This window comes from Psittacula echo, assembly GCF_963264785.1.
Source record: "Psittacula echo genome assembly, chromosome: 1".
Taxonomy (NCBI): Eukaryota; Metazoa; Chordata; class Aves; order Psittaciformes; family Psittacidae; genus Psittacula; species Psittacula echo.
The window spans coordinates 15,934,984-15,947,670 of record NC_137735.1 but is presented as its reverse complement, the minus strand read 5'-3'; the positions used below and the strand labels follow the sequence as shown (position 1 = coordinate 15,947,670).

The 12,687-nt window shown below is 36.7% G+C and overlaps 1 protein-coding gene across 3 annotated transcripts in view; it reads right to left on the bottom strand.

Annotated features, from left to right (window-relative positions):
- CPEB2 (cytoplasmic polyadenylation element binding protein 2) overlaps positions 1-12,687 on the bottom strand; it is a 54,613-nt gene that overhangs the window by 1,916 nt on the left and 40,010 nt on the right. For all 3 annotated transcript variants that reach the window (XM_080639120.1, XM_080639121.1, XM_080639119.1), the window contains 4 exons: positions 9,127-9,245; positions 8,719-8,833; positions 6,692-6,873; positions 1-2,072 (listed from right to left, as the gene is read on the bottom strand). The exon at positions 1-2,072 is cut by the window's left edge. In XM_080639120.1, the coding sequence (XP_080495246.1) occupies positions 1,845-2,072; positions 6,692-6,873; positions 8,719-8,833; positions 9,127-9,245 (644 nt within the window). In that variant the 3' untranslated portion in view covers positions 1-1,844. The remainder of the gene's footprint in view (positions 2,073-6,691; positions 6,874-8,718; positions 8,834-9,126; positions 9,246-12,687) is intronic.

Below are 12,687 nucleotides of genomic sequence, written 5' to 3'. Positions count from 1 at the left end.
ACCACATATTGTACAGTACAAAAAAGCACACCGTAGACAACCAACATAAGATCAACACTTTGCTTACATGAAGGATTGTCCCAAGGGGTTGCGAATTAAAACACCCTTGTAATTTCAACTCTAGCATCAGGCTCTTAATTCTGCATTACAACATTTACTGTTGAGTGCTTGCTTAGACTGCAGAATAACTGTTTGTTCCGTTAAAAAGTAGGGGCTAGTTGCACTAAAAATGCTCTGAGATAGACAAAAACACTGCTTTGATTTTCTTTTAGTGTTCAGTTAAATATTGCCTCTGTCCTAACTACCTTTGTTTCTCAAAACCTGCAAGTGATGTCATTAGTAGAACTCCTTCATTAAAACAAAAACACTACCCTTGACTGTCAAGTAGCTACTTTTCATGCAACAGTGACCCCAGTTTGACAGAAGACCACAACGCACACAGGTCAAACATGTAAGCAAGATTTTTTTCTTTAAGTCAAATTTCACTGTTGTCTTAAAGGTAAAATTTAGTTTGTTATGCAACTAGCCGTCTGTATATTACACCTTCTCCATTTTGACTTTACTTAGATTTAATTTTTAAAGCATTACGCGTTCTCGTATAAGTCTATTTTCGTATGCATTTGTCATAGGTTTCACATTTGGTGACTGGTTAGCAGTGTGCTGGCCATCTTTGGTTTGTAGAGGAAATCTTAACCATGAACAATCAAGGGGGCTTAAAAGAACTTTTTAAATGCTAGCTTTTTTACTCAAAACTTGTACCTATACTACATCACGCCACATTAAGTAGAAGCACACGTCACAAAATTGCACAGGGATTACAATAGTACATCCAGTCTGCATAAAATTGAATTCCACTACTGACCAGGTCACAAAATGGCTGCACTTTCTAGTCTAAAACTAATTGCATATTGTACACATGTAGGACATTTTTCTTACTTCAGTCACAATAAATGCATGCAAGTCTGGTTTTTGTAACAAATTTTGTAAATTTGCTCATGCTACCTAGTTTCAAGAGAGCCTTTTTTGAACATCTGCAATAACCTCTTGTTAATTAATAGTTCTAGTGCATGCATATGGTGTATACAGGTAAGTAAACATGCAATTCTTTTTTCACATTCTAAAACTATGGCAGTTTAGGCCATATTGTGCTGCCTGCATTTAATCTGTAATGCAGTGTGTCTTAAACGTTTCAATCCCGTATTAATAGGTGGCATTACACATAACACCTATATAGCAGCAAAGCTAATACAGCTTGTGATTAAAAATGTTTAAAAATAGCTAATAAATCAGATTATCTTGAGGTATTATTTCTTGCAAGTCAAAATGGAGAGCAAAAAATCAACCCTAATTTTTAGTTCATGTATACACTGAAAATAGCAACAACAATAAAAATAAGCTTTTTGTAGCAGACATATTCCATCTTCACTATTTTGCTACCTTTGGTAAATTACTGGGGCAGATCTTGAAGTTAAAAACCCATGTTTAGAAATAAGTGCACGCTTCACCCACTAAATATAGCAGCAGACTGTGTGCCCCTACGCAAAAACATTCTCATATCTAGTTTTAACTTTACATATAAAAATAACTTGGAGAAAATACAAAAAAACATTTTTTTTCTTTTTTTTTTAACATGAAAATATCACAAAAATTAGTAAGCCTGAGATGTAGGGTTTTGGTGAAAAACAAGAGGCTTGTAGTGTTTTGGCTGCTGATAAAAGATGCATGTATTGATAGCTGGGGTGAAAAGCAGAAGAATGCACTTATTTCTTCTGCATGTCAGTATCTTCAAACACAGTAAGCCACATGCACCCTTCTTTCCTTATGGAGATGCTGGTTCACCATGTTTAATTCCAGCGGAAGTGGATCTGACGTGGGCGGTCAGCCCCTTCCTTTACCAATGGCTTATGGAATTCACGTCCTGCACGAGAGTGGATATTTGCCCAACAAAACTCACAGTAATACTGCAGGCAAGTGACATTGGCACAAAAGAAAGGAGCAAACTTCCCACCGCATCGTGCACCCTGGCATTCGTCACACATCTGGTCATCCAACACATATGGCTTTACCTCCACCTGTTGGAGTAAACCACAAACAGTTCTAGTTAATGCCTATTCCTACTTAAAAGTTATATGAGGGCATTCAGCCTTTTTCTGGTTAAAAATACCCCAACCAACCAGAAGTCTAAAATCGGACATATTAGCGCCTTTATCCAATTAACCAGTTATTACTCTTTACCAGATACAGACCTATCCATTTAGTAAAAGCAGAACATTTGAAGGCAGATCTTTAGAAGTACATGATATATGTAATAAATAGCTACATGAGAACCTCTCCTTATCTTATTCTGGTAGGATGTTCTTGGCAAATGATGATATCGAAGTATGTGTAGAAAACAAGAAACAAACTAAAAGGTCTCCCCAATTCACCTCATCAGCTCCCAAATGTACCCCAACATGGCACCCAATTTTATACTGTTTAGCAAAAAATAATTGAACATATAAGAATGCAACCATTTATACATTAACCTTTTTTAAATATTAAGTGTAAGTCTCTGCACGCACTATTTCTTTGTGTAAACTAAAAGTACTTTCTGCAGGCTGGAATACAGATCTTTCAGCACTCCTGTTCCCTGCAAATTCACTCCCTACTTCTAAAATATAGTCAAATTTGGAGCTACAGAAGCTTGTCATCTATTACTTTCCCTTTTTGTGGCTTTAGAAATTTGTATTCAATGTATCCCCGAAAATATTTTGCAAAGTGGTCTTTTTAAATCTACAGCCTGATAGAAACACCTGTCCTAAACAGCGCCTTTCTCCCAAACTCATCTGACTGCCTGAGTGGAAAAGTGGCAGGAATCCAGTGGTAAATTTGCACTATATCTTTGTGTAACTGAACTGTTACAGATTGCGATCAGACAGGAAGAACAGCTTCATAATAAAACACAAAATGAGTTTACTCAATCATTGAGGAATGTGTTGTTGTCTTCCACATTTTCCTCACTTTTAAAGATGGTATTTTCTGCCTTTTGTTGGCAAAAAGAGTTATTTCAATTCATACTAAAATTCACTGATGTAAGAGATATTTTTCCGAGGTACTATCTCCTGAGAAGATTGCTACATAATGACATTGACTTTACGTACGATTCACTCAGAGTATGCTTGAAATAATACGAAGTTTAAAATGCTGTTTTTTAATATTCTGTCTCCAGAGGAAAAAATCTACACTTAACAGCTACCCACTCAGAATTTTTACAGCACAATAATCTTCACGTTCTTAGCTTCATAAGCAGAGGTCATATTAGACATGTCAAATGCATCTGTGTTTGAAATAGAGTATACTTCTTCCAGTAATCTATATTCAGTACAAGCCCCACTACTTATTCACTACAACAACCTGCCTTATCACAAATTACAGTCAAACTTTCCAATAAACAGGTACCTTACACAGTGATTGTGTCCGTGGTTCAGAATTACTGGAAGCATGAAGCAGCATATATTTCAAGCTCCAGTGCTTTAATGCACTGAGATTGGTATGAAGATGATTTCAAAGTTATTAGAGAAGCACTTTGTGGAATGGAAGTATTACATGAAGCGGTTGCAGACTGCTGGCACATGGAAGTTAACAACATTCTAAGGAATTGTTTGGCACTGAAAACTCCAAATGAGTTTCAAGGAAATGTTTGGAGCTGAACTTTCATACATGATAAAACAGGATGAGGAGCACTTTACTGAAGAAAAACATCTGTTAGAGAAACTAAACATATCTGCACGTCAAAAGAATTGGAGAAACTGCAGAGTACTTAGGTGAGGAAGAAGTTAAGATCACAGCCAATGTTTGCTAAGCAACTGTGACACTAAGATTTCCAATTAAGGTAGGAAAAGGTATGTGCAAAACAAAAGCTATAAATACTTTTTAACTGAAGTTCAGAAGAATAAACAGGTGAACTGCAAAATTTAGCACAATATAGAGACTTTTACGCAGACAAAACTGGTTGTGGAAAGAATGTGACAGGACAGCAGGCCTGCAGAAACTGGATGTAACTGGTAGAGAAAGGATACTGCTAAGGTAAGGAGTGGGGAAACAGCCTACCTTCAAGAGTCACTGAAATATGCAATACATGGCTTTATTGTTAGGCATACAGACACATCTCAGATGAAGGCAATAACCAAGCAGGACTATCTTACTCATTTACAAAAACAATGGTTAACAGATTTACACAAACTGCTCACTCATCTATAAATCAGCAGTAGTACTGATATGAGAGTATTTTCAGAGCCTGAAAAGGCATTAGTATATGAACTGTATGGAGGAAGAAACTGTTTCTGAAAATAGCTTTTTCATACTTTTAGAAACAGCTAAGAGTTAAAGTGTTCCCTAAAAAGACTGTCCTCTTTTACTCCTGAGTAATGCAAATAACTGGGTTATATAAATACATCTATATAATTATGTAAATAAAAAGGACTGACCATACGATTTGAGAAGATGATTCAAAAAATAAAGATTAAAACCTCTTTGAAATAAACAAAGAATTCATAAACCCTGCCCATCAAGAGGTTTACAAAATTATTAAAATACTTAGATTTGGCACTGCTGTATTTTGCAAGTGAAACACTTCCACAGCACAGGCATAAAAATAAGAAAAAATCAATGATGCTAATAAAAATGCCCAAATTCCAGATTTAAGAGAAAACTTGAGTAAAAAATACTAAATTTCAAGTATTAGAAAATCAAGACTAAAGAAATAACACAAATTCTAACAATCAAAAAAAAGAAACTGAAATTTAGATGATTAAAGACAAAGCCTAGATCTTGTTTCTTCTTCTTTTAAAAGTCATTGAAGAAATCATGACTACTGTTTTTATAAATTAATTCTCTTGGATATAGCTCCAATATCGTGCTTCTGAAATCTAGTACGTGAGCTATATTTTGTGAGTTTTCTTTCTTGTCTAAGCTCCAAGAGGCCTGCTGCACATGCCCACTGTTTTATACTGAGGACTTACTGCCCATTGTACTTGAAGGACTTTAGTGTTATCAGCAAGTTACATCCCTTCCCTGCAAACAGCAACCGTTCATTTCAGATGGCTGCTCAGAATCCAAAGAGCCCTTAAAATTTCTCATAACGTATCATAAAAATCCCAACAACACAACACATAAACATACTTGGAAGTGCAGCCTTCAAAAGTAGGTTCACACCTTTTCTTCTCACGAGATGGTACTGCAAATCTACCATATACTCCTTTACTGCAAAGGACACTCCCACGCAAAGATGATGACCAAGACAGAACTCTCCCCTACTTTACAGGGTTCAAGTCCACATCTCCCACCTCTGAGGGAGAACTACTTTGGATGGGACCTACCTGTCCACCTCCAACTTGAAAGATAGGTCACTTCACAGCCAAATGCACTACAGATGATTCGTGAAACAGACTAAGCTATACCCATTTAGCATCTCTTTGGGAGTTCTGGACTCTGGTCGCTACTCCCATTTTGTCCAAATACTCAAATGCAAGATGATTAATAGCTTTACTTTCCCTCACACAGTCTCAGTGTGAGGGCTGTTTTTGAGGTTATGTAATTAGCCAAAAGGTAGAGCTATCAGTAAAAGTCAACTGCAAGTCACAAGGACAGCAATCCCACCAACGAAATGCAGCCCTCACATCTTAACTTGAAGCCTGGTTCACAACCCACATTCAGACTCACTCATTCTCTGGAAAGGGCCATGTTTGGGGATTTCAGCTCACTAGGCAACTGCTATCTGAGAGACAGATGTAAAGCTGTACTACTTTGTCTGTTTGAAAGGAGAGAAGCACATGCTACCTCCCTACAAGCAGACTTTTGTTAACTGTACTACTTTCTTTTTCCTGTGTCTTTCATCTGTAGAGGAGACTGGACCTTGAACTACTTTACTTACTCAACCCTTCTTCCTCTAAGACTGTTCATTTTTTTCCCCTCTTAAAAAAAAAAAAAAAAAAAAAAAAGAGAACATCTATTAATACCAGAGTCTATCTCTGTAGCTCTTGACATCAAAACCAGGGACACTTAAACCTGGCATAATTTAAATGCCAGTTCTCTTTCCTACTCTTATACTTCTAATTAGGAGTAATGAAGTTGACTAGATTCTTACTAAAAGTTAGTTTTGCTTTAGCTACCAATAAGCATTTGTAGTAGCCAGAAATGTGCATTGGTAAATACTAAGAAGATACTCTCAAACAGAAATTATGGAACATTTCGTACTTTAGGTTTTGAACTCGATTGACTTTCTGAAGTGCTGAGCACTGCCAATTATGGCTGAAATTAAAGGCAGCTGCAAATATAAAGCTAATCTGAAGCAAATGAATACTAGAGTTTCCTGTGAATGACAGAGGAATTATCACAGTATTTGGTTTCATTAGAACAAGGGAGAGAGGAAGATTTGGAAGCCCTTTACTCATACACAACCAACCCAGGAACTCCAGAACTGAAAGAACATATGGTCTAACATATGTCCAAGGAACAAACTGACGCTCTGGGGAATGCGATTTGTTCGTTTGGGAGCATTCATGGTTTAGCTCTTGGAGCTAGTAGTGTTACAGGAATACTAAAAGAAACATGGAAGCCAGCATGACAGCCAATCATATGCAATATTACTACACCAAGAAGTTTCTTTATAGATAATCATTCTGATATTTATTTAGATGTCTGTGTGACTTACTCGTTTATCAATATCGCCATGCTGAAGTTGAACAAACCGAGCACTGATGGCAGCAATGTAACTCTGCTGATTGGAAAAAGCAACACGTCCAGCACCTTTTGGGTATTTCAGCTCAGGGTCGGTATCAATTCCTGCATAACAAACTCCACCATAGAGACGGTCCATGATCATAGCCAGTTCCACTATTAAGAAACAAAATAATGTTCATTTAAACTATTCTTACTGTACAAATTTAGTAGAATGCTTGTATTTAAAAACACTAGAAAAGTTAATTTTAATAACTAATTTTGGAACAGCTGATGTAACAGGAATAACAAGAAATATAAAAGCATGTTAAGCTATGAAATACTCAGCAGACAGATCTTTCATACTGTGGATATATACATCCAAGGAACAAGGGAATTGTAAGTTCTTGCAGTCCTTGATAACCTGGAATTGAAATTCCAGGGCAGTTTTCTTCAGCGGATTACAGCAAAAGATTTCTGGGCAGGCATGGAATGTAAGCTGTATAAAATAGATCCACACACCACAAATTCCTTGGTACATGTTCTCTGGTTGTCTTAATGCTCTATGTCCTACTTGAATTTAAAGATGCAGTTAGCATCTTTTCATCAGCCATACAGAGCCTGATTTTCTTTACAGTGCTGCACTTAACCATAGGTACAGAAGTTCATAGAAACAAAAATCTCCTATTTTAGAGATCAAGTATTTTAGCAATCTATAATATTTTATACTGAATTCAGTTTTGCAATTCATTTAGGCGGAAAATACTTTTCCAGGATTAGTATCCTCTATATTAGGGTATAAAGGTGCCAGCAGTCACTGATGTTCAATAGTTGTTTGAAAAGTCTCCTCTCGTTTTATTGCTTTTATGAAGCCATGATTCTTATTTCGTAATGCCATGACAGTTTCATTTTCACATACACAGGGCACTTGAAAGCTAAGCATACAAATACATTCATTAAAGTTTATCAGAGACATTCAGCATAGTAATCTGAAATATTTGGATTGAATTTAAAGAAAAATTAAATTGAGTTGGAAGTTGAGCATGCTGTGTTTATGCTCATTTACTGAATTTGTACTACAGTCAAAAGTATACTTTGAGAAGTAAAATAAAATAACAGAAAAGCTTTAGCACTGCAGGTCCAAGACAGAAAAAAATTAAAATTCTTTATATCCCAAATCTGCACTATTACTTCTTGATTCTCCTACATCTTCCATTTGAAAGCTCATCTTTCTGCAAGAATAAAATTAATTACAAACTAATGAAGTCCAGGAGTCATTCTAATAGGAAGCAGGATTTGTGTGTTATGCTTCTACTTCCAAGATTCACTTCAACCTATTCACTAGAAGGCCACCATACAATACTGTAAAAGGCTACTGTAGTCAACCTCACAAAGCAGACTATCCAGGATGTAGACCAAACATTCCTCAGCTACAGAAACATTTAATTTTACCTTCATGCACTCCAACAAGAGTCTAGAAAGAGTCCTGCAATCTCACATAGTGTTGTGCCATACAAACTGTGCTAGCTGTCCGGATTTCTTCCTTTTTTCTCTGATCCTACTCCTTCATCACCTATTTTTTGCCTTGTCCATATTAGCAACCTGATGGCAGTAGAAGAGTAGCTAATGCACAATGATAAGCAAGTACAAATAGAGCTCCACATTCTCGTAGAGCGTGGCAGAGACGTTCTCATAGTGCTATTGTAAAAACTCTTTTGTGGCATAGGTTACAGTACAGTTTTGCTAATATGATCAAAATCTTTTCTACAGATTTAGACACGTAACAGTTTCCAGTAAATCTTAATGATGAACAGTGATTTTTGTCAAAATCCAGATGTAAAGTTACTGGGGAAACGTAATTCAACAAATATTGTACTGTGGTTATTGTAACTATCACGACAATCTTCTATTTTTGTATTAACATATCCATAGCTATCCATACATAACTATACAAAAGTATGCATGATTCAAATTATTTCCAATAATCTCCAACTTGTAAAACCAGCCACAGATTACACTCACCAGCTCTTAAAGGTCTAGGGACTCCTCCAACAAAAATTGTTTTTCGAGGATCAAGCGGCTGGGAACCATCCATCACAAAGTCACTATCACTTAGATTCCAGGGACGGATCTGAACCTATTCAATTGGGAAAGAAAATGATATGCTACTTTAAGTTTCACTACATCATGGATACATGTTCATCAGCCTATATAAACTGTCAAACATTCATAACCCCATTAGCTTAGCATGTCTAGGTGCCCTGTTTTAATCCTTCTAATTCAAAACACTACAATTTTAAAATCATCCAACTGTTCCAGATGTTGAGCTCTGCCAGTGGTAGTTTGCTTTTGATTATATTCGTCATCATTTTAAATGCAGCTTTGGACAGATGGCAGCTACAGCCTGCAGGCCATCTACTGTTTACTTACTGGTTTGTCCTTGATAGTAGGACTGGAAACACATAGATAGAGCTTTCCATCTTCTTCAATGCAGGCGTCAATCAGGGCCTGAACAGAACTCTCTTCTTGGAACAGGAGGAATGCATAACCTGGAAAGAAAGCCAAACCAACTGCATTTTTTTCCTCGTATCTTTATTTTTCTTAGTCATCTTTGCCAGTGACTTCTCCATACAAATGTGTTTACTCCAAAAGTAAGTTAAACGGATTCTTTGTTATTAGTCATCTTTTTTAGCTACGTACTACCTTGCCATGATCAACAGACCTTCTATCCTTAAAATAATTGTCAAAAGAGACTAATAACAAATAAAAGCAAACATGTCTGCTCTATCATGTACTGGAAATCCAGGCTGAACATAATTCATTGGCAGCAAGGGACATTATACAATGAAAATCCGACTTGGCACAAAGGACTTATCTCTATTCTAGAGATTAGATCAAAGTACTTTGTTATGTAAGTGACCCAGCAAACCTCCCAAACGCTACAAAAATAGGAATTAAAATGCTTATTTAATGCTACAGTCTAAGCAAAGTCAGACAAGCAAAGAACTTCACATGTTAGAATGCTTTACAGTTAGAGTATAATGATATATACAGAATTTTTAATTTACGGGTGCCCAAGTATGCAATTAGGGTTGTAGTCAAAAATACCCCAAACACTTTAAAAGGACCATAACATATTGAGAAGAATGCAACATTACAGATACAAATGCATAACTGATTTCAGATATATCAGAACAAAGTAGGATTTAAAGAAAAAGCTGCTAGGCCTATACTGCTCTTTCAAATAACTTGTACCTCATCTCTCACCCCTCATACCATGGTCATACCACAGCTACCTAACAAGGTATACATGACAGGGTTTTAGCTATTCTGTATTTTTATGCAAATCTTTCTTAGTTTCCTAACAAATATGCCATAGGGAATCTTTGGCCTTGGACTAAAACATTTCCTTGTGAAGTCCATTTTTTATTGCTGCACAATATTTTTAGTGACAACCTGTTTAACTTAAGCTTAGTTAGTGCTTATTTCAATTCAAAATATGTTTTAAATGGGGATATCTTTTAGTATTTATTTCAGAATTTAAAATCCACATATTACCCATGCAAAACCCAACCACGGAATGAGGGCACACGCAAACTGGTGCAGTGAGACCAGACCCATGTAACTGTCACTACTTGTGTGAAACCAGGCACACACATTTCTGTTCACATTGAGAACTCAGTACAAAAATGATGGGAGTGCAAAACTTGATTAATCAAAGGGAGTGCTAAACGCACATGATACCGACTAAGGGATCAGGCATACAAAGTAAAACTCAGAGCCAGAAGTAAGTAAAATATTTTGCCAGATGCTGATTTTCCATCAGTTCTCATCCTAAAGCAAATCAAGAGTACTGCCACAGAGATCCTGATATGTAAAGCCGGTCAGTGGCTTCACATGATCCTGTATGTCTGCAGCTATTAATGTGCTTAAATCTGACACCTTGTAAAAAGATAGAAAATTCAAATATAAGACTTTGCTGAAGGAACAATTAGGATTACTATATCCTAGCACTCCTGAAATAAAAAGAAAGCAATATCAAAACTGTACATTAATACTGCTTTCTCAACATTATCTGCAAAACGTACTCATGCCTGGGTTCATCGCACTTGATTTTAAGCATTAGACAGGCTTGTGTCTGAGTTTAGCTGCAGACAGAGAGAAAGTCAGGGTATAGCCTGCACTATCAAATTGGTCCGGCTGTAGTTTAGCTGCAAAGCTCTAGTACTTCAATGATTTACAATGCATTTTATTTTGCTCCTTAAGTCTAGCCTAGAGGAAAATAACCCATTCTCTCAGTGAAGAAAACTGGCTAGAGAAGATAATTTGCTCAGGTCCCACATATTATTGCTATGCACACGAGACAGCAAATCCCTTCCAAAGACTGCTAGACTCGAACAGTCTGCATACAAACCACTCTCCATCACTTGCCCTTGACGAGGCCATTTCCTGCACAGATCAATTATACATTAGCCATAGACTATGCCAAAGAACACCAGTTACAGAGGCAACAAGCCTATATTCATTAGCTGGGAAGTGCTTATAATGGTAAATTGCACTCTTATCTTTGGCATTTCATTTGCACATCATAAATTGCAGCTCTTCTTGTTACTACAGCTACCACATGCCAAAAACTGCATGGCAGAAACTTCATTCTTAGCCCTTTCTGCTTTCTCAATATATGATTTTACTGGATTATTTTTCACCTCGACATCCATAACTCATGAACTATCACAGATGTGTAATGTCTGCAAAGCTAGTACGGTGGTGGTAAGTCACATGTACAAGTATGATGAAAAAGATCAAGTGCTTAACTAGTTCTTTTTTGAAGTAGTACAATTATTATGTGTGATAGAAAGTATGTCATATTGAAAGATGGAGAGAAGGTAAGGTGGAAAGTAGGAGGTGTTTTATTGTACTAGAAAACAGCTTAATTCCCCAGTTTCTTGGGGTTCTGGTGTACCACATCAGTCATTTAACAGCTTCATATCCAACAGCAATACAAGTCTGTTTACAATGGAAAAGCAAAGCTACTGTAATAGCTTTCTTTGAAGGAAGCTGCTTCATACCTTTGGGTCTTATGTACACCAACAGTAGCAGGTCATGATCAGATATTACATGCCAAGAGACAAAGCTTGTCTGTTTTGTACATATCTCACAAAGGTGAGAAGTACTAGATGAAACAGAGTCTTATAAAAATTTCTTGTTCATGTGCACCTCTACCAGAATTTATACCTCCTACGGGAGACAAAGTTTAGGTAACCCCTGTTAGTGCTTATCACTTCACTAAATTCCTCCGCATAACACTGGAACTATTGCTAATATTCCTATTTTCAAAGGCAATCACTGTGGGTGACTGGGATAATACTTATCCTCAGGAACGACCTCAAATAACAAATATTTCTGGAGATGATGATTTGCTTTAGAACTATGTTCCCTGATACCTAAAGATACTGCACTGGTTATAGTCATCTGTATTCTGAGCTGACATCTCTCAATGAATCAAGACCAAGATTTTTTTTTAGTCTTTATTTTAATGTATTGGCTCAGCACCGGAAACAGAAAGCCCACCAGATAAGTCTGAAGAGCCTTAGCTGTATTACCAAGCTAAATCTTTTCATTTTTTGTATTTATTGCATAAGGAACAAACCAACACGAAAGTATTCTAGACCAGATTCACATTGGTAGCTAACATGATTTTCTGAGCAAGGTATAATTTCTTTATTTCATAATAATACTGAAGTTCACCAGAAGGAGAAAGAACACTGCTCCTGCTATGCATATTCTGTGTAGAAATAAGAGAGTAGCTTTAAGTTATATCAAACCCCAGTTAACTCCAATCGCTAGTGGCTTAGAGAAGACAAGAAAATCAGTGCAAGCCAGTATGGGACTGTCCATGCCAGTCAGTAAAGCTGTATTCTGTTTTGGGCGTCATTCCTCTGCTGTCCTGATAAGATTATCCCCACAGGAGACTAAATGCCCTCAGTGCAG